Source organism: Anser brachyrhynchus (genome assembly GCF_964034855.1).
Source record: "Anser brachyrhynchus genome assembly, chromosome: 1".
Classification (NCBI taxonomy): Eukaryota; Metazoa; Chordata; class Aves; order Anseriformes; family Anatidae; genus Anser; species Anser brachyrhynchus.
In genome coordinates this window covers 77,355,266-77,374,372 of record NC_137694.1, presented here as the reverse complement: position 1 = coordinate 77,374,372, position 19,107 = coordinate 77,355,266, and the positions used below count along the sequence as shown (strand labels likewise).

At 39.3% G+C, this 19,107-nt stretch overlaps 1 protein-coding gene and 1 long non-coding RNA gene across 24 annotated transcripts in view; one reads left to right on the top strand and one right to left on the bottom strand.

Annotated features, from left to right (window-relative positions):
- Positions 1-1,857, top strand: part of C2CD5 (C2 calcium dependent domain containing 5) — a 67,840-nt gene extending 65,983 nt beyond the window's left edge. For all 22 annotated transcript variants that reach the window (XM_080596951.1, XM_080596938.1, XM_080596952.1 and 19 more), the window contains one exon: positions 465-1,857. In XM_080596951.1, the coding sequence (XP_080453077.1) occupies positions 465-596 (132 nt within the window). In that variant the 3' untranslated portion in view covers positions 597-1,857. The remainder of the gene's footprint in view (positions 1-464) is intronic.
- LOC308197145 lies at positions 1,118-18,999 on the bottom strand. Of its 2 annotated transcripts, XR_013952628.1 has the most exons (3): positions 18,840-18,999; positions 18,064-18,181; positions 1,118-17,838 (listed from the first exon to the last, which is right to left on the bottom strand). It is a non-coding gene; the product is annotated as an uncharacterized lncRNA (long non-coding RNA). The 2 variants fall into 2 exon arrangements; XR_013952627.1 differs by having other exon boundaries at positions 18,064-18,999.
- Positions 19,000-19,107: the final 108 nt, after the last annotated feature.

The following is a 19,107-nucleotide window of genomic DNA, read 5'->3' as shown; positions in this document are numbered from 1 at the left end:
TACATAAAATACTAGGTTTGCTAGGATGAAGTAAATGGCAGGAACCACAGAACACAGTAGTGCTAAACTTAGTTGTTCTGATGCTGCGGTGTTAGTGTTTACATTATTTTCACATGGAATTGGTCCATTTTGGACGTAAAGGTATAAAGCTTTATTAGAAGAGAAAACCACTGAATTTGGTTGTCTTGGTGTGTGAAATAAATTCAAAACAATAGTGAAATGAACAGCCACCCAGGTATTCCATTTTTGTTGGTCTTAGGAGAATCTATCTGCATGTTTGATAGCATGAGTGGATATAAAAGGGATATGGCAGAGATTGCCTTACTAATAATAATTTGTCTTTCTAATAATTTGTCCTTTGATCTCTGGCAACTTTTATCATCTGTGTAGTTATATGGTGCAGATTAAATAGTTACGTATTTTATGTTTGGTAACTGTATGTTGTCTTCTTTTTTTCTTCCTAGGCCCAGTGCTTAATAAATGTAAGTGGAGATGCAGTCGTCTTTGTACGTGAATCTGAGTTAGAAATGCTACCAGTGCAACCTTCTACAGTTGTTTCTCAACCTGCAAGTACTGGAGGAGATGTTACAACATGAAGACAGAAAAATTGAAACGATCTCTGTCAAATAGATTGTTTAAAATATGGAAATGTTAGGTTTGCAGCTTCAGAATCAATATCTCCCATCAACATCATTAGCCAAAATCTAAGACAATCACTGTATTTTGTCCTTCAGGTTTATGCAATAGTCAGGACACCATACTGGCAGGTATGCTCTGATTTTTTTGTTAAAATTACAGGACCTTTGAAACCTATACGGAAAGAGAAGCACCCACGGAAAACTATGCATTGAAATAGTAGGCATCACATGAAAGTAAACAAAAATTCTGTTGTATTTTTCAGCTGTTCAACAGGACCATGATAAGTTAAAATTCAGACCGATCTGAGTTTGCTTATTGTATTAGCTGATTCTCAGCTCAGCTGAAAGGAAAAAGCGGGTGGGGAGCAGATGGGAAGTAACTGAGAGTCCTGTATTAGCAACCTTTGCTGGAGAACCCAGAGATACATGCTAATAAAATGTGAAGCCTAAACTTGTTTTAGATTGTACAGCGAGGAGAGGAAAAAGCAGCACCAAGAAGTTACAGTTTGAATTTCTGCACACTAAAAATATTTTTCAACTGTTTGAGAACTGCTGTTTTTTTTTTTAATTAGTAGTATATGAAATATGTTTTGGGTATTTATTTTTTTTGGAAAAGCTGTCAGACCATAATGCTGTTCTGATAATCCCTATGAATCAAAAAAATAATAATGGGTTAAGTGCTGTTATAAGATTTCACGTCAATGTTGACAAAGAAAAAAAAACTTTATATAAAAAAGGTTCTGTGAAAGAATTGTCATGAGGCTGATTACCTTAAGGAATGATTTCTTGCAAGGATGACATTAGCAGTTCTCTGAAAGTGTACAGAGGTATAGTCCGGCCTCCTTTCCGTTGGAGATGGGAAATGCCTGGCTAATTAGAGACAGACATATGGTTGTGATGCTAATTTCTGCTAGTTGTTCTTCTCTTCCAGTACAGTAACTGGGAAATGAGGGTACTGCAAAGAAAGGAAATTTGTCATTTCTGGTAAATGTCTGAAAGGCAGTGATATTTTAGTATAAAAAATGCAAATCTTTGATCTGAAGATGCATTCTTACTTAAGTCTGACTGTCATACATGGAACTTGAACAAACATGTAAACTTGAATGTAAATATTCTGCTTAGTGTTGAAATTAAGCAATGGCATGGTTATTTGTTAAAATATTTCATTGTAAATGAGCATGAAAATCATTCTTTGCACAATAAATTTGTGTAAAAAATATCTTGCCTTTTTATATGTATAATAGCTAAATGTGTACACTGAATACGTACTAAAATGTCACATCCCCTTTCTCCTCAGGGAAACATATATTTTTAAATAGTGTTACAACCTGCTTATTTAAAATTCATTGAGTAATTATATTTGAAGAGTTTGAGTTTGGTGCTTACCAGAACACTTCTCTCATATAGCTAATTGTTTTTCTGAGTTTTGTAGCTGTTACGGCCAAAACTACCATAAGTTGTATCATCAGTGAGTAGCTGCAGCTCTCTTAATTATTTTGCAAGGCAAATCTTGTTCCCTTTGAAGCTGGTGGCAGAATAATTTGTGAAGGTCTTGGATCTGGCACAACAAGTTATTTTCAGCATAAATAATCAGCATTGCAATACTGACTGAAACAGCATATTAGAGTAGCTTTTTTTTTTATTTGAGGGGAGGGATTTGGTAGCGTCTGTGGGAGTATCAATGCCATCTTTTTTCATTTTGTAGCTATTTAAAAAAAGTTTACATTTTTCATCTACTGTGTTTCATTAGAGCTAGAGTAAAAAAATTACAGTTTCCAGATGAGAAAGCATTAATTATTATTCCTGAAGTAACAAATATATCTAACTGTTGCTAATTGGGATCCAGCTTTTCCTCATTAGTTCAGCTGGATAAACTTAATCTGTAGGAAGTTGTACACTTAATTTGCTCTATGCAGGTTCTTCTTTTAAAAAAAAAGAAAAGAAAAGCACAACTAATACATTGAAATACATAGGACATTATATCTAATATATTTCTCATACTTAAAAAGGATCTTATGAAATTCAGGCAATTATTAGAGGATATTAGAAAAGCAAAACTAAACCACAAGGTAAATACTTAAGTCATCTGTGTGCAAAACACCTTTGAGGAGCTGAGTGCCTGCAATTTACTTTCCTTAGCTGGTTCAGAATGGCTGAAAAATCATGAAATTTTCAGCCATTTCTGCCTTGTGTAGGTACTTAAGGTACCTCGTTTATTGACTTTTATTCCTTTAGCGATGATAAAATGACCAAAGTTTTGATTGTGAGAGAATCATTGAAGTTCCTGCTAAAACAGGAGCTGTTAATGGAAGATAATCCTGTTCTCTACTCAAATGGGACTTCCAGATGCAAGGTGAAAAACAGTATTGATTGAGATATTTATGGCTGAAACATTGCTGCTTTGTCAGGAATTTTACCCTACTCTGAGAATAGCTGTTTGGGGATAGGAGCTAATGCAACTTGTTGCTTTCTCTTCATTTGAGAAATCCAAGTTGACAGAGGGTAGAGTGAAAGTAGCCCTTCTTTCTGCAGTGGTTGAAGTGTCACCTTCACAGTGACTGGGAAGCTTGTGGAGAGCGCTTGGTTCCTTTTTCTTGTTCAGATGGGTAGATGGAAGCTTGGATGATTGATCTAAAGGAGTAACAGAGCTTTCTTGGCAAGCATGTTATGAATATCTAGGCTAAATGCAGCATCTGCAAATCTGTTGAGCTTTAGGTTGCGTGGGCAAGAAAACTTTTCTTGCCACACACAATTTGTGGGTTTGGGAGGTAGGAGTTTTGTCTGCTCTGCAAAGCAGCAGTGAGGCAAATTAAGGGTGAGTGGTGTGCCTTGTTTGTAGATGAGTGTCAGGCTCTGGGGACACCAGCAGCTCTTACAGTCCCTGTCTGGCCTCCCCCCAGCACCCCATATCAGCCCCAGCCCTGGCAATGCTACAGCAGGGCCGGATCCAGCTCCCCATGGCCCTGTCTGGCCACCCTGCTCCTGGCTGGCCAGGCCCTGTCCTGCTGCCCCTGGGGGCCTGTGCCACACGGGTGAGAGCTGGGTTTTGAGGTGCAGGCTGAGACAGCATTTCAAATGCAAAACATGAGGTGTTCAGAGCTTGCACAACCTGCGTTAATTGTGGGAAGGCTGGTGTGCGTGCTCAAGGTCTCAGGTGGCAGGAAGGGATGCTGCCTTTCAAGGACTCCGTACTCCTTTTCAGCTGTGTGAATTGTGCCTGGTGTGAGAGGAAGCCAGGCTGCTGGTCCTCATTGTTACCAATGACCCCATCGGCTAACACTTCCCGTTGGTAGACCTTAAGTGTTTCAAGTGTTTCACAGAAGTGGTTGCTATCTTTCTTGCATTTTACAGCGGAAGGAGCAGAGGCGTGAAGCAGTGTGCTAAGGTCATGCTGGGGGCTGGTGGGAGAAGCAGGTCTCACTCCAGACGTCAAAACACTGTGCTTGTGAATAGGGTGCTAAAAATGAGAACTGGCCGAAGATGGATTTCTGTGGTGCTGGGTCTGTTGGCATTGCAGCTACGCAATCAACACACCTGGAAAACGGACCTGGGTCTTCACAAGTGCAGCCACTACAGATACAAACTTCCTGTGTTTATCAGTCCATGGGCAAATTGCTGAATGGAAGCTGGAGCTTTAAATTGTTGATTTCACTTTGGAAGTGGGCTTTGTTTCAGTTGACCTGCAGGCATTTAGCATGAAAATGCACATTCACATTAAATGGCTGACATTTATTTTTGTTGCGAAAGCATTTTCATTAGTGCATGCAGAAATATGCCCTTAAATTGTAGGGAGGGGAGGAGCTAGGGTGTTCAGTTGTGGCAGTTTAGGTTTTATTTTCTTGAAATAAAATGCTCTTAATGCTTCAGCCAAGGAGAATCTCTGCCTAGAAACCTTGTGAGACTTGGAAACATCGCACTAATTGCAACCTCGCACATCGAATATTTTCACACACGCACACCTGAAAGAGCTCTTAAGTTTTGTAGGAGGGCATCTCAGCCCAGGAGGCTTTAAAGAGATGCCATTCCCTCCTGGCATGCACTCGAAAATCCAGAGTGAGCAAAAGCACATGCAGACAGCAACCCTTCCTCTTCCTGCATCCCTCCTCTGCCCAGGCTGCCCTGTGCCCTGTCCCTCCCCTGCACCTTCCATTCCCGGGGTCCCACCTGGGGCGGCGCTTGCCCCGTCTGTCCGTGGTGGGCTTGGTTTGTCACAGCGCATATGCAGCTGCTCTCTGCTTTTTCCACCATTCCACAGGGCGGCTGTGTTTGGATTTGGAAATGCTAGATTCTGTTCACACTTCTCAGATGATGGCAGAGCTGTCGGAGTTGCACAGCTGTAACTCAATTTTCAAGCTTTTACTGAAATTTCTGATCTTACTTATATTTTGGCTCCAGTCCAAGGGTTGGTGCTGTTTGCATGGGTGAAAATAGCTGAGAGAAGGTTGAGAGAAGGTTAAAAGGAAGAGATGCTTATTATTAAATTGTCATAATCCCCTACCTCTGTCTTCCCTAATGCTCAGCTCCTGCCCTTATGCTGTCCACCCTGCACTTAGTTACCCATTTGCTCTGTCAGTTGAAGTTGGATGTGCAGCACGATGACAGCACTCTGGTCTGGAGAGATCTCTTGTTTATGCCAGGAATCTGCAAATGAGCTTTTAAATTGTCACTTTAATTTTACATATATCAACTGTTAAACCTACCCAGAGGCCATGTGAAGGGAGTGAAACTTGGCAATAATGCTTTCACAACATTGTTTCTGTTGACAGCACCAGAGCACCATTTGTTGAAGGTGAAACGCTTTTATTTCTAGTGCTGTTATTGCTGTTGATGGTCTCCACAAAGAGCAGCAGAGCACATCTGCAGGCCATCTAATGCCCAGGCAGAGTTAGGTGCCTTCTGGGTTTCCATTTCTCTATTGCTATTGCAGAAGAAGGGCTGAGATAAAGAAGGGAAAGGCAAGAGATGCGTTAGATAAAAAGCTTAATGCAGACAGAAGAAACAAGGGAAGAACACAATGAAGTTGAGTATCTACTGAGCAAAAATGATGGAAAGGAAAATAATTGGTTGAAGAGACATATGAATAATGAATCCCCAATCAAAATAAATAAGAAATGCTGAAAATAATGTAATGATAATATGTTATTTCATCAATCAATGCAGTAATGTCTCACTCTCATGCAAAGCATTTCATCGGTAGGCCTTGAAACACTGCAGAGGCTTAGATTGTTGTTGGGCCTTAAGGTGAAGGGGCATGGCTAGAAACAGACACTGCTTTTCACCATGGCCTTGCCTGCAAATGAAATGACATTGTTTTAATAATGTGATCAGACTGGCGTGAAACACGTCATTACTGTTCCTTTCCTAGGTTAATCATGATTTGGCTGAGCTCATTATAGAATTTATCCTTTAAAAAAAAGGCACAAACAAACAAACAAAAACCCTCTGAAATTAAAAGATTTTGTACTACAACAGTTAAATCTGTGTCCAAATCATTTATGTTAAATTGGAATGGGGAAATAGCCTAGATGGAAGCTTGCTCAGATCCTGGTGATAATGTTATTTCAAATACACGTGCATAAATACAATCTATTCTGCAATAAAACAATTACATTGTCTCATTTAATTTAATGAACCATAAAGTCATTACTTCTTGCAATTAAAAAGGTGTATGAGACAAGCAGCTGATCTCTCAAGCACCCTGGCTGTACTTAAGGGAGAAATTTCTTTGACAGGAAATGATTGGAGACTTTTCAAAGAAATTGCCTGAGCCATTAGGCAGTCTGACATCAGAGTTTTCAAGTGATTAATGACTTCAGTGGTTTCACCATAGATTTATTTGATACCAAACAGCCACTCTGTGAAAAATACTAACAGAGCATCATTAATTTCTCCACAGTTCATTCTATTAAAAAATTGCATAGCTAATGGTTCTCAGATACCTGCTACAAGACATTTTGGGCTGCTATAAAATGAATATAATGCCAAACGTGTGTTTCTTTTCAAGTGATTGTGGCTGAGCAGTAAACCCCCACAATGGAAGAAGGCTGAGGAGAGATGGGCAAGGGCACTGTGCACATGAAGCTCAGGGAATAATGCAAGGTGTGACTGACCGTGGCTGTTGCAAAGCAAGCTGCCTTTAACTCAGCACAAAGGGGGAGAGGATGGCCTTTGTTTTAGATAAACATCCACCAGCAGTCGAGTGGATCAACTGGGGATGTGTTTCTCCCTGAGTTAGAACGACCATTACAGGGGAGAGTGAATACATGGCTCAGCCCAATCTAGAACCTAAAAATCAACACAATTAACAAAAGGATTTTGAAAAAAGCAATGGTCTGGTTTGGCTTTAACCCACATATTCCTTCCCTGTGACTGGTGATGCCCAGTGTCATGATGGAGAGCACATTAGAGACCAGTAATATGATTCATGTTGGTATTGTGAGAAACACTCTGTAGCCAATAACTTAGGCTCAGCCAAGGATCTCAGTGAAGTACTAATTTATTCGCAATTGCAATGGTGGGCGTCCCACAAGCAGGAGCGCATCTACTAGTCACACAGTACAGTTCATATACTTTATTTCTCGATGACCGGGACCCTCCCCTGTTTCCCCATTGACTGGGTAATCCAGGTTCACAACCTATCCGATGCTTCACAGACAATACATGGCCTTCAGTTACCGGCTTGTTAAATTTCAAATTTATTTTGACTTTTTTTACTGTTTGAACTGGTAATGTTTCTTCACTTATCTGACTTGACTTGACACCATGATCTTCACCTAGTTTTCTAAGGAGTCTGGTTGTCTGCATTTTACAAGGTTGCCTGCTAAGTTTTCTTATCACTGCAAGCATATCTCAATACCCCATTCCTTACCTTTAAACAATGTAACTCTGTGCAAAAACAACATTTTTATTCCCACAGTATTGTGACTGAACTTTGTACTGCAACTGCTGTATTTTGCTAAGTGCAACTTACATGTGTATTGTGTTTTCAGTATGTTTTGTATCACTCTGTTAAGTCAGAAATCTCTTGTAACATCAAATATTTTCAAATAAGTAAATTAGATATTAAACATTTTACCCTCTGCCTGTGGTATATATAAAATAACCTGGTCGGAGAGCATTGGGCTCTGACAGTGATAAAAATCAGTGGCTATTCTGATCAGTTTGCTTCTTTTGAAACCTTCAAGTGAGTTCTTTTTGACAGCATTCAGCAGCAAATTCAAGCCCAGTCATTGAAACATCATTATAAAAGCTGTAGTGCAGTGCAGTGGATTTAAAGAAACATGGAATACAGTCACACAGGGATGGAATGCAAAACCATTACAGCTTGGGCAAAATGGATATCACTGCTGTAGTACTATTTCTAGCTTAACCATGAACAAGTAAGCACCAGGTTCCTACTTTCCTTTTTTCCTGCTCATTTCGCTGTGACGTTTCCTTAGCTTTGAGCTAGATAGCGTGGCTCATCTGCTGGGGGTATCTCTGTTATTCAGAGTGAACTGCTTGACTTTGCTGGTTTATTTTGTTTAGAAGATTGTTCAAAATGAACTGTCTTGTAGGAGCTTCAAGGAAATCAGAGTAAATATTTCACCAGAAATAATGTAGCAGGAATATTAGAAGGTGGTAGTTAAAACAGGGAACAGTCTGAATGTAAAGTAATTGTTTGTGGAACATAATCACACAGGAACAATTTTTCTATTGTCTTGTGATTCTACTTGGGGAAGAAAAAATGTACACTCCAATGACAACCAAAAATATTTTTGGTTGGCTAGACAGATTTAATTCATATGATTTGCTTGAATGGTATAATTATGATATTAATTTTCATCATGTTGCCTAAATACAAGTGCCAGAAACAGAAGACTGAATTGGCAGCCACTGAAATACAGTGAACCCACAGGAAATGTCTCAGACTAAAGTAATCTACAGATTAAGAGTGAGTGGGAGTGAAGCATCAAGAGAAAAGAAAAATATAATCTATGGCAAGGAGAGGAAATCAAATTAAATACAGATTTCACCTTCATTGCATTTTACCAGCTATGCTTACTTTTTCTTCCAAGAAAATCTCAAAACATATTAGTCCTAAATTTCTTAATGACAGGGAATTCAAATATTTCTGATCATTCTTTGGCATAATGTCTAAAAAAAAAGTCTTCAGTTGCTGAAGAAATCCTGCTGTTGTAGGTAAGTGGGGACTGAAGACTCCTAAAGGCTCAGAATAGTCTTAAGGCTGATTAATTAGTGAAGAGAATGTAGAGCCATACCAAGGATGGATAAAAGTGTGCATGGCTATTAATAATGAGGAGAAATATCCAAGCGCTGATATAGCTTCTAAGAGTACTGGGATCTTAGCTGTAAATTTTCAAAAATATTGAATGACATAAAGAGAAGGGAAATTCAGCATTTGTAGGATGTAGGAAACTTTTAAAGATTTCATGCTTAGTCTTAGCTCTTAGTCTTAGTGTATGAGGGAGGGAAAAGATTCTCAAAATCTATTTTCTTCCTCAGCTTTCCTGTTTTATCAATGGATATCAAGTCTATCTATGGTACTTCTGGAGACAAATAATTGCAACGTACAAGCATACTCTAGTATGTGCATACATATTGTTGCTGTGGGAATTTTTACTTAAGAATGTGCAAATACATCAGTCTGACCTCATTTTTTTTTTTAAACTAATACAAAAAAAATCTAGCTGACATTTGAAGATTACACAGTAAGCATGTTGAGAGGCACAGCTGGATAGCTTACAGACAGACAAAACACACTGCCCATGAAAAACAGGTTATGAAATTTAAGGAAGACATTGCAAATTGAATATGGGTCTGCTGCAGAGATAACACAGAAGCCAATAAAATAGTGAGTCATGGATGTCATGGTAGTCACTTTATTTCTGAAATGCTTAAGGTTATGCTTGAGCTAATTCCTATCATATTAGAAAACTGAGATAAATGAATAGATTAGTATACCATTTTACAGTGCTTGAGTGCTCCTGAGAGTTATCTGAGGACAGTTTGGTCCCAGGAGGAATATTCCTAGATTAATGGATAGAACCAGGTGAACGTTGTTAGTGGACAGGCTGTAAATATACAAAAAGCTGAATTTCTCACTGTTTTCTTCAAAGCTAGCACAGTAGAAAGAAAATCTTCATAGAATATTAGGGGCACACTTAGAAAATCAATGTAAACTTTCGATCTCAATTATTTTTTTTTACCCCACACTGTAAGATATGTTCTTGTTCCTTATGAAATTAGATAATATGCTTGCTAGAATTTGGTCTACAAGATGCTTGTTTCATTAAAGGGGTTGATGGGTAGTCAGTTCAGAAATGTCTTGCTGAGTTTTTCTGGGTTTAACATATTCTTTCTATAGTTTTATAATGATATTTTAGAGCAACTGTGAATCATTTGAGTTGTGAGTAATTAACCCCTCTGGAAATGTGACTCTTAAGGATGTCTCAGGTTGAATAATCATAAAATGAGTCATTGAAATTGGACACATTGGGAATATTTTGAGTTAATCATCCAAAAATTTGGAGTCACTGTTAGAGCAGATAATGACCCAAAACATAAGTGTATGTGCTTCTATGATGTGTGTCATGCAGGAAAATAAAAAATATCTGAATAAATCTAAATTAGTATTGTATCCAAGACAGAAGAGGGAGGACCGCAGTTAAATTCTAGGACTGAAATTTTGCCAAACAGTAGCCAAACTTAGCAATCGAAAAGCAATCAACTGCAATGAATAGAACATCCTTTATTAAATCATTTCTGTACTGATATAAAATGCTATTTGAAGATCCATTTAACTGTTTTTATGCATTCATTCCTTTTCCAGCTTCCAAGAACTAACTTATCTTTCTAAAACTACAAACATATGAAAACAACACTTCCTCCATCTGAAGAATTATCTGCTTATTCAGCATTTATGGATTCTGAAAGTCTGCAGGAGAAAAAATGCAGACTTTGTAAGATGTTTGCCACTTTATAATTATTGTAACTCCAAAACACAAAACATTATTTGTACGAATAATAAGTCTAAGCAGCAACAAAGTGTGTGCCTTTCCTCCAGGTTTCAGCTCTGGGAAGTATTTTGACAGTTGGATCCACGGTACGTCTCTACATGTGGGCAGAGTTGTTTTTCTTTTGCTGCTGAAGAGAGGCTTTTACATTTGCTACAAATCCCAATTTACGAGCAGATTTTTCCTACTAAAAATCCTTTCTTATGCTCTCATTTTCTTCACATGGAATGAGATGGTTGCTATCCTGATTTGTATTTACTAGTATCACCCACCCTCTGGAAATGGTTCCACTACTATTAGAGGGATACCACGATGTCAAATACTACTTGCTCTAACAAAACTATGACAGCTGGGTCTGCAAGACAAAATTCTCCTCTAAGCTTGAGCTAGCACACAGCCTGACACCACTTTGATCACTAATGCCCCTTTGGAGGCTATCAGCTAGGCATTGAGCTTGTCTTGGGCCATTCTGAGGGCAGGATTCCCCTGGTTCTGGTGTTAGCTGTTATAAATCATGACCACTGGAAGAAGGAGATCACCCCAGCAACTGATAAGGTTGTAACAAAGCCTCTTGGATCTTTTCTTTTTTTGTTTGGGAATAGAAAGTATGTGATGATCTGTTCTGCTATCCAGGGGAGATGCTATCAAAATCACCACCAGATAGCCAACATGAGAATTGCGGGAACTCCTGATTACATTATAGCTATGACTTAGAAAGAGAAGCCACATCTAAAACCAGTTCAAGCCCAGAAGCTGAAGGCAAGTATCTGGAGAATTCAGCATCAGCTTCAAGATATCCACTGTGGAAGTTTCTTTCCTTTGTTTACTTGGGGTCACAGGCTCTTTCACTTCAATACTCTTCAGAGGATAGGTAGCTACTGTATAAAGATTCGTAGATAAAGTTTTCTGTCTCTGAAAAGGAACAATTCTAAAAAGGGAGATCTTTAGATCTTTTTTATTTTATTTTTCCAGTTTGTGGTATGATAATCGTAAGTAACAGCTTTCTCTGCAATTTAGAGCTTACTGGTGTCCTGACATCAAAAAGCTTGATGGTTTCATGCAATTTGGTTAAGTGGTCTACATTTCAAAGCTTTTCCAAGCCCTGTTAGGTTGGGAAGCTCATGAGCACAGACCTCCCTGTGGTGGTTGAGCAATTTTGCCTGTCCTGCTACAACGGAGGAACATGTAGAGGAAAAATGAAAGTTCATTTACTTCACCTTGTTAGTCAAGTTTATATTTCTTGAGTATTTTTCTAAGCTACTTATGATAGGTATTAATATACAGACTTTTTGAGTAGTAACTTTTTGTACCTTAGAATGACTATAATTGTTAGGGGAAAGGACCACTCTGTATGGCTTTGTAGAAGAGATTTTAGGTGAGATCATGTGCAACTTCACAATGCACTTTTTGCAAACACTTTTCAGGAAAATCAGGTCTGCTTCAATCGCCGAGTTTGGAAAAAAAAAAAAAAAAAAACAACCACGCCTACAGCAAGGACTTTGTTTATTTATTTATTTTTAAAAATGTCACTCAATAATATGTTACCTGAATGGCTTTCACTACTATTTTTTACACTCCTACCTATATTTTGGGCCTTTCAACTCAGCAGAGATCTTGTTAATGGTGATACTTTAATCTTGCTGTAAGGGGAGACATATGAACAGATGCCTGTTTAATTGCAGGTCAAAGATTTTGTTCTTTACTTAAATTCCGGTATATGGGCAACTGTTATCTTCTCTGAGCCCAAACAATTCTTTGTGCAGCAATATTAAAATGTAAGTTAAAACTGTTTGATGTCACATCTCCCACAAGCAAATATGTAGGTTGGAAAGTATGTTGTGTCTGCAAAAGAGCCTTTGTTGATATTTATGTTCCCATCCAGCTTATGTTACCTATTAGACTGCACCACCATCTGGTTGAATTAATGACTTGTGAAACTCGCCTTCTAGATGTCAGAAATCGCAATGTGACATTTTGTAAGACAAAGTAATCCATCTCCTGTGTTTCTTCTCGAGAGAAAACTGTTATTTCTTTTCAACTCTTGCAGAACTTGCCTTGAAACGGAGTGAATGTGTGGTCCTTAAAATGGTTTAAAACTTATTTGCATAAGTAACTTCAGAAAAAAACAACATGGGGAAGTTCCAGAATTAATGGTGACTGTGTGTCCAGGGTCTATGCAACCTGGATAGCATGGGAGAGATCACATTACTACTGACAAGTGTGAAAGAACTGCTGTGACCTGAGACTGCGAAGTGCCCCTGAAGTTCAGCAAAGGAACATGCAAGTTGCACTAGTGATGTTTCCCAGCTTCTTGATCGCTAGAGATTTTAGTGATGGGGTTGATGATTTGGGCAATACTACAGACCTCTGTATGAGGTTGCTTTTCCTCAGAAACCTTATTGAGTCATACGGTGCTTCTGTCTTCCTTTGCTAGTGCTTTGTGCTTTCACTCAGCACAGAGAACAAATTTTTTTTTCCTAGCTTCATCTCTGTCTTTTGGTATAAAATCTCTTGCTCTTATCTTCATTGTATTTGTGAATAAACAAATTAAACTTTAATTATTGTTTGCTCATTAATGAAACTTTAAATTGTTTGCCTGGGTCTAGGTGAAATGCTGCTGCATAACTTTAGAGGCCTTAAAAAAATCCATAATAGTTTTGAAGCACTTGTCTGATATTACCTGTTGGTGCATCCAAGAGTTTGAATTACAACTGAAGTTGCCCTTGCAGTGTGTGTCCTACAGTACTACAGTAGGCTTGAAGAAGTCTCAGTTACAAATCTATCCAAATCTACCTCAGTCATCAGTCAAGCCTTTTCAGCTGTCTCTGTTTCCCCTGGGTAATAATGGTAACAATAACTTTCCTTTGTAAAACAAAACAAAACAAAACAACAACAAACAAAAACTTTTGAGACCTACTTAAAAATGCCAGAGTGGTTCTGGTTCCTGTATATAAATATTGTTGTATGCATATTTTTGCTAGTCACAAGTATGTTTCAATTAATATGTTTGGAAAAGCTCTCCGGAGGTCAGCATGTGAATTTTGCTTTAAATAAATGGGCTAATGGAAGATGTGGCTAATGTAAATCTTACAGATAACCCTAGCTCAGCATAGAAGTCAGCAGTTTTTGCACTGTTTCTGCACCTGAAATCTTATCTAGCCAGGTTGTTCAATTTCCTGTCACTGAAGCCTTGCTTTTTCTCCATTTTAAGTCAGGTTTCCATTTATGCTGTGTATGCTGGAGCTGGTTTTACTCACCATCCTGCACAACAGGTTCTGCTCAGGGTCCACGTGCTTGCCTGAGGAGGCTGCAAGCAGTGAGCATCTGTGAGGCTTCCTCTTAGATGGTTTAGGCTTTGAGGGTTGCAACCATCCTTGCTGAAATTTCTCTTTAAACACATTTCTGTATCACCCTTGTTCACCTTAGAGGCGGACAACTGAACAAATCTCATAACCTAGGCCCACTGCTAATTCTCAGCTAGTCCCAGAAGCAGAGAGGAACTTCTCATGCCTCACACAAAATCATGGTTTTCCTTAATGATAGCTAAGAAGCATTTGTTACAGGAAGAAGACGTAAGGCAGTGATATCAACAAGCTGTTTCCTCTCCTTTGTTTTTATTTCATTTATTTTATTTATTTAGAGGGGTTACTTCTTGCAGACCAAATTTATTATGTCCCTCTGTATATGAGACATGACCTTCTCATGAACAGGCATTCTTAAACAACGCTGAATTATGAATGATGGCTTCCTGACAGCAACAGCTCAGATCGAAATTTCAGCAAATGTCAGACATGAGGTCAGAATCTATCTGAGTCCCCAAGGTAAAGGAACTCTACTAAACAAGGTAAGTGCCTACTCGCTTAAGCAATTCGTTTGAAGTCTGTGTGCATGTACATGTGCATGTTCCAGTGCTACTCCTACAAACATTTTATTTCCATTTTAAATGGTGTATCATAAAAGGATCCCTCCAGCCATAATGCTTTTGGTGTGACAGAACTAACACATAATTGATACCACTCCAGCAAGTCCCTGACTCTTCTGAGTAGCCCTTCTCCTTGTGAGTAACCCCCTTAACTGCAGTAGAAATTGCTTTCACTAGTAAGGACAACGCATATGGCCACACAGGGGTTCACATTCACTACAGCATGTTCATGATTAATTTTCCCTACGGAAGATTTCAGAGAGGCTGCTGAGCAAACCTGTCTCCAGTAATGTATGCGTATGTGTGCACCATAATTTTTTTCTCTGCAACTTTAAACTATTCTTTGTAACTGATCTCTCAGAATGGAGGCAGTATGCTTTATAAAGAGAGCTTCTTCTAGGAATTCTAGAAGAATAGCTTCTTCTATTAAAGTAATAAATATTGCAGTGGTCTGGTCTGGAAGCAGATTTCTTTCCCTTTGTTACAGTAGGCCAGACCTACTGGATCCAGTTGTGCATAAGGTCAAACCCTTTAAAGATTATAATAAGCTTATTGTGATTTATAGATGCATCTACTTCAATTGGATAAAATTAAACTAATTGTGTGAGCATTTGTTTTATGGGTGAGGGAGGAAGATTTGGATATATACTGTGAAATTCACTGTACTCCCATATTGTAACAGCAGTGGAGCTCCTGACCACCCATGTCTTTCGTAGACACTTTCACATGTTTTAAAATGTGCTAAAGAGGTGTCCTAAAGCCAGTGCTGTACAATAGAAGTCTGGTCTTTATGACTTTCCTAGAGATACCTTAATGACGTACAGCAGTAATGGCAAAGTTGTGGAGAAAAAAAAAAAAAGGCTCTGCTCGTCTGTTTTAAATACATCCCCTCCCCCTCTCCCATTTCCCTGCAAAACCCAAAAGCAAAGTTCCTGTGGTTAATGGCTTGATACAGTCTTTGTTACTGAAGCCTGTAGGTTTTTACTCCTTTTTCCACCTTGGTACTAGGTAACATTACTGGCCACATACAAGGATGTTTTGAAAGTCCTTTCAACACTGCTCATAACAGAGGTTCTCTGTTTTAGGAAACGAACTCCGTCTTTGATCAGTAAGATCCTTTTCCCCATTTTATGCTTCTTCCCTGTGCATTCTGATTTCTCTCTGCAGCTGAAAAGATGATTGTACACGTTGTCACAGTAATAATATTATTACAGCATGCTAGCTGAGGAGCAAAGATATGGCAAAACTTCTAAGGAGAAATGATATTCTTTTTTTCCTAAGCCAACTGATACAGCCAGGTAAAAAGCAGATTAGATTTAGACACCATGCTTTTCCAGGAATATTAATTTGATATTGTTTTTGGCTGTAGTTAAAATTATCCCCCTCTAATAGGATTATTGAAAACTATCTGTCATAGTAGGGGCTTAAAATGTTTTATCAGTGAGAATACACATTTGTTAGGGGTTTTAGCAAAGCTGTAAAGTAAATCCTGATGGAAAGAAGTATTATGGGAATTTACCAACTGGTCTTTGTATGGGCAACTGTTTGTCCATTCATAAATGCACTCTCATTGTTTGTGTTATTCTTACAAAAGATGGAGATGTTAGTTTTTCAAAATATATCAATTGAAGGAATGCAAAGAAATCAGAATGTTCAAAGGTGACATCATACAAAAGCTGACCTAAAATAATATGTAAAACAGATGATGATTTCTGAACATTTTGCTGTTGAACATTTGGCCAAAACACATACAAAATGAGCACAGAACATTTATAGTAGTGGGGAATAAGGGTTGCCATTATACACTAAAGACCAATGTTTTTTTCAGCTCCCTTCTTCCTTAGAAAAAAAATCCATTCTTCACATAGACTCTACTAATGGAGCATGAAATACTTGCAGAACTGACGGCAGTGCATAGAGTGAGGTATTTCAGTCAGGTGGTAACTGAGTGCATTTGGAAGATAACAGATTTATCTTGTAGGTATACGACACGATAGCATTTTCATAAACTGAAAGGGTGGTATAGCCTAAAGGCTGATTCCAATGCAACTGCTCTGCTAAAATCTGCAGAGCAGAAAATGAGTGGAGTGTTGAAGCAGAGGGGTAAAGCCCTGTCATTTTGGAAACGAGAGGGCTTGAAAGGGAGCAAAGAAAAGGCATCAAAGGATATGTATAGGAAGCTCTAAATGAAAGCACTTAAAAACTGGATTTTTGAACAGAGGCAGCTCTATTCTTGATGTGTGCTTTGGGTTGGGGGTAAGGGAAAGAGCAGCTGCTCAGAAAAGATCTTTACCCTGCTCTCCTGAGCACGGCTTTCTCAGAGACAGCAGCAGCATTAAGTAACTGAGCAGAGTATCAGCTCCACCCGCAGGGGCAGAAAGGGAAATGCAAAGCCATCAGATGAGTACAGCTAGCTCAGGGATGTTGTGAATGAGTCTGCATGGCTGTACTGTTTGCATTGTTGTGGCAAATAAACAGGCAATAGAAAACTGGAAGAGAGGTCTGCTGATGGATTTTGCAGTGAACCCAGGAAAAACATAACACTTTTCTTTCTGATCTGTGGATAGCATCTCTATTTCTTCTTAATGCTCAAAATGCTTGTTATTCACTGGTCTCACCCATTGCTTTTTCTCTATGTTTCTTTCTGAAGGCATCTCTCAATATATATATATTTTTTCTTTTTCTGTATGAGGCCCGCTTATGAACCTTGTCCAGAGTAATTAGCCTTTCTGCTTGTAGATCTTACCTGGGACCAAAAGAATGAAGATGAGAATAAATCTCACTACTGAAGTTCTCGCTAATGTGGAGTACAGCAGAGAGGAAACTTCCATCTTTCGGCTTTGATTTAAAGGCACGGATTGTCAATTACATCTTCACAATGATTGCAAACTGCCATTGAGGTAGTTAAGACTGTTTGCTCGAAAGCAAGATTAATGTTTAGCAGTTTATTCTTATCTTCAGTTTATTCTCCACCTGAAATCATTACCCACAATGTAAAGCATCAGTACGCTTTTCTTCAGGGCTCACTGTCAGAAGGTAAGGAAAGAAGACATTTCTACCTGTATAATAACAGAACGAGGCCAGACATTTTCAGTTCTCTGTGCCATGTCAGTAACAACATAACAGGCTCTGCCTCATCTCTGTCTTGGTACATCTGGCTCCTTGTGGGCTGTAGGCAGGAAATGGTGAAGGAGTTAACAGCCATTGCACTAGACAGACTGTGGACTGTTATAAATTCAGTGAACAGCCTGGGGGCTTGAGGCTGAAAGATATTCAGAAAAAAAAAAAAAAAGGAAAGAAAAAAAAGAGGAAAGGCTTAGGAATACTTTATAGGTTCACAAACAAAAAATACCCCCCAACCCTGCATCTAATTGTGTAAGGGCAGAAATCCTTTATTAAAGAAATGATCCCTCCCTACACTACTTAAGGAGGGACTACGTTACCAAAGAAACTAGCAAATAACTGCATCTATTTCATTTCTACTTACTTCATTGCATCCAGTTTGGACGGTCAAAGAATAAGCCATTTCTACTTTCTTTTTGTTCCTTTTTCCACTTTCTGGTTTCCCAAGTGACATCAAGACTCAGGTTTGTCTCTCTTCTCAGCTAAAGGTGAGCAACGAGGCAGAATTTAATTTGGAGTTCATGGTTTTGCACATTTACACAAAAATGCACAGTTTTGCACATTTTAATAATTTTTACTTTTGATAAGTCTAGCTAACTACATTTTGAATAAGTCTCCCTAAAGATCATAGAATCATAAAGGCTGGAAAAGACTCCAAGATCACCCAGTCCAACCATTACGCTACTACCAATATCACCCACTAAACCATGTCCCCTAAGCACCCAGTCCAACCTTTCCTTGAACACCCCCAGGGACAGATTGATTAGTTCTGTTTGTTTTTAGTGGAGTTGATTGGACAGTTTTATGTTACTGTTGGTAAATAGCTTCCTCACCAAAAATACAAGTTTACTTAGGGAGGATGTAAACATCTGTTCTACTTGGAACATATTTGTCAGGTGTTGGCCAGGAACACATTGCTCGATTTCTTTTCCCATTTGGTCTGAAGAGTGCAGCTCTAATGCTCTAGACAGCTCTGCTGTGTAAGGTGTGAATGAAAACAATATTTGTTACGCAGTAATAGGTCTCGGACATGAGAGGCTGTAAATGTCCTCTCGCATCCTTGGATCTCCCAAGTTACAAGTAGCTGTGGGTACACACGGACGTAACGGCGCTGTCAGTCGGAGCCCGCTCCCCTCTTACACGGGCCACTCCTGTCAGGTTCTCGAGTCATCCAGCACCCCCAGCCTTTCCAGGCTCAGCTCTGGCGGGCCACTTCTTCCCTCCCAGCTGCAGCCCCGAGCCGGGGGCTGCTCCTCGCCAGCTGGCTCCCGGTGGCAGCCACGAGGCGGTGGCTCGGGCTGGCTCCGCGGGCGAGAAGATGGCCGCCAGGGCGCGCTGCGGCGCCGGCCCCCGGCGGGAGCGCCGCTGCCGGGCGGTGCGGCGGCTCCCGGGGGAGGAGGCCGGGACT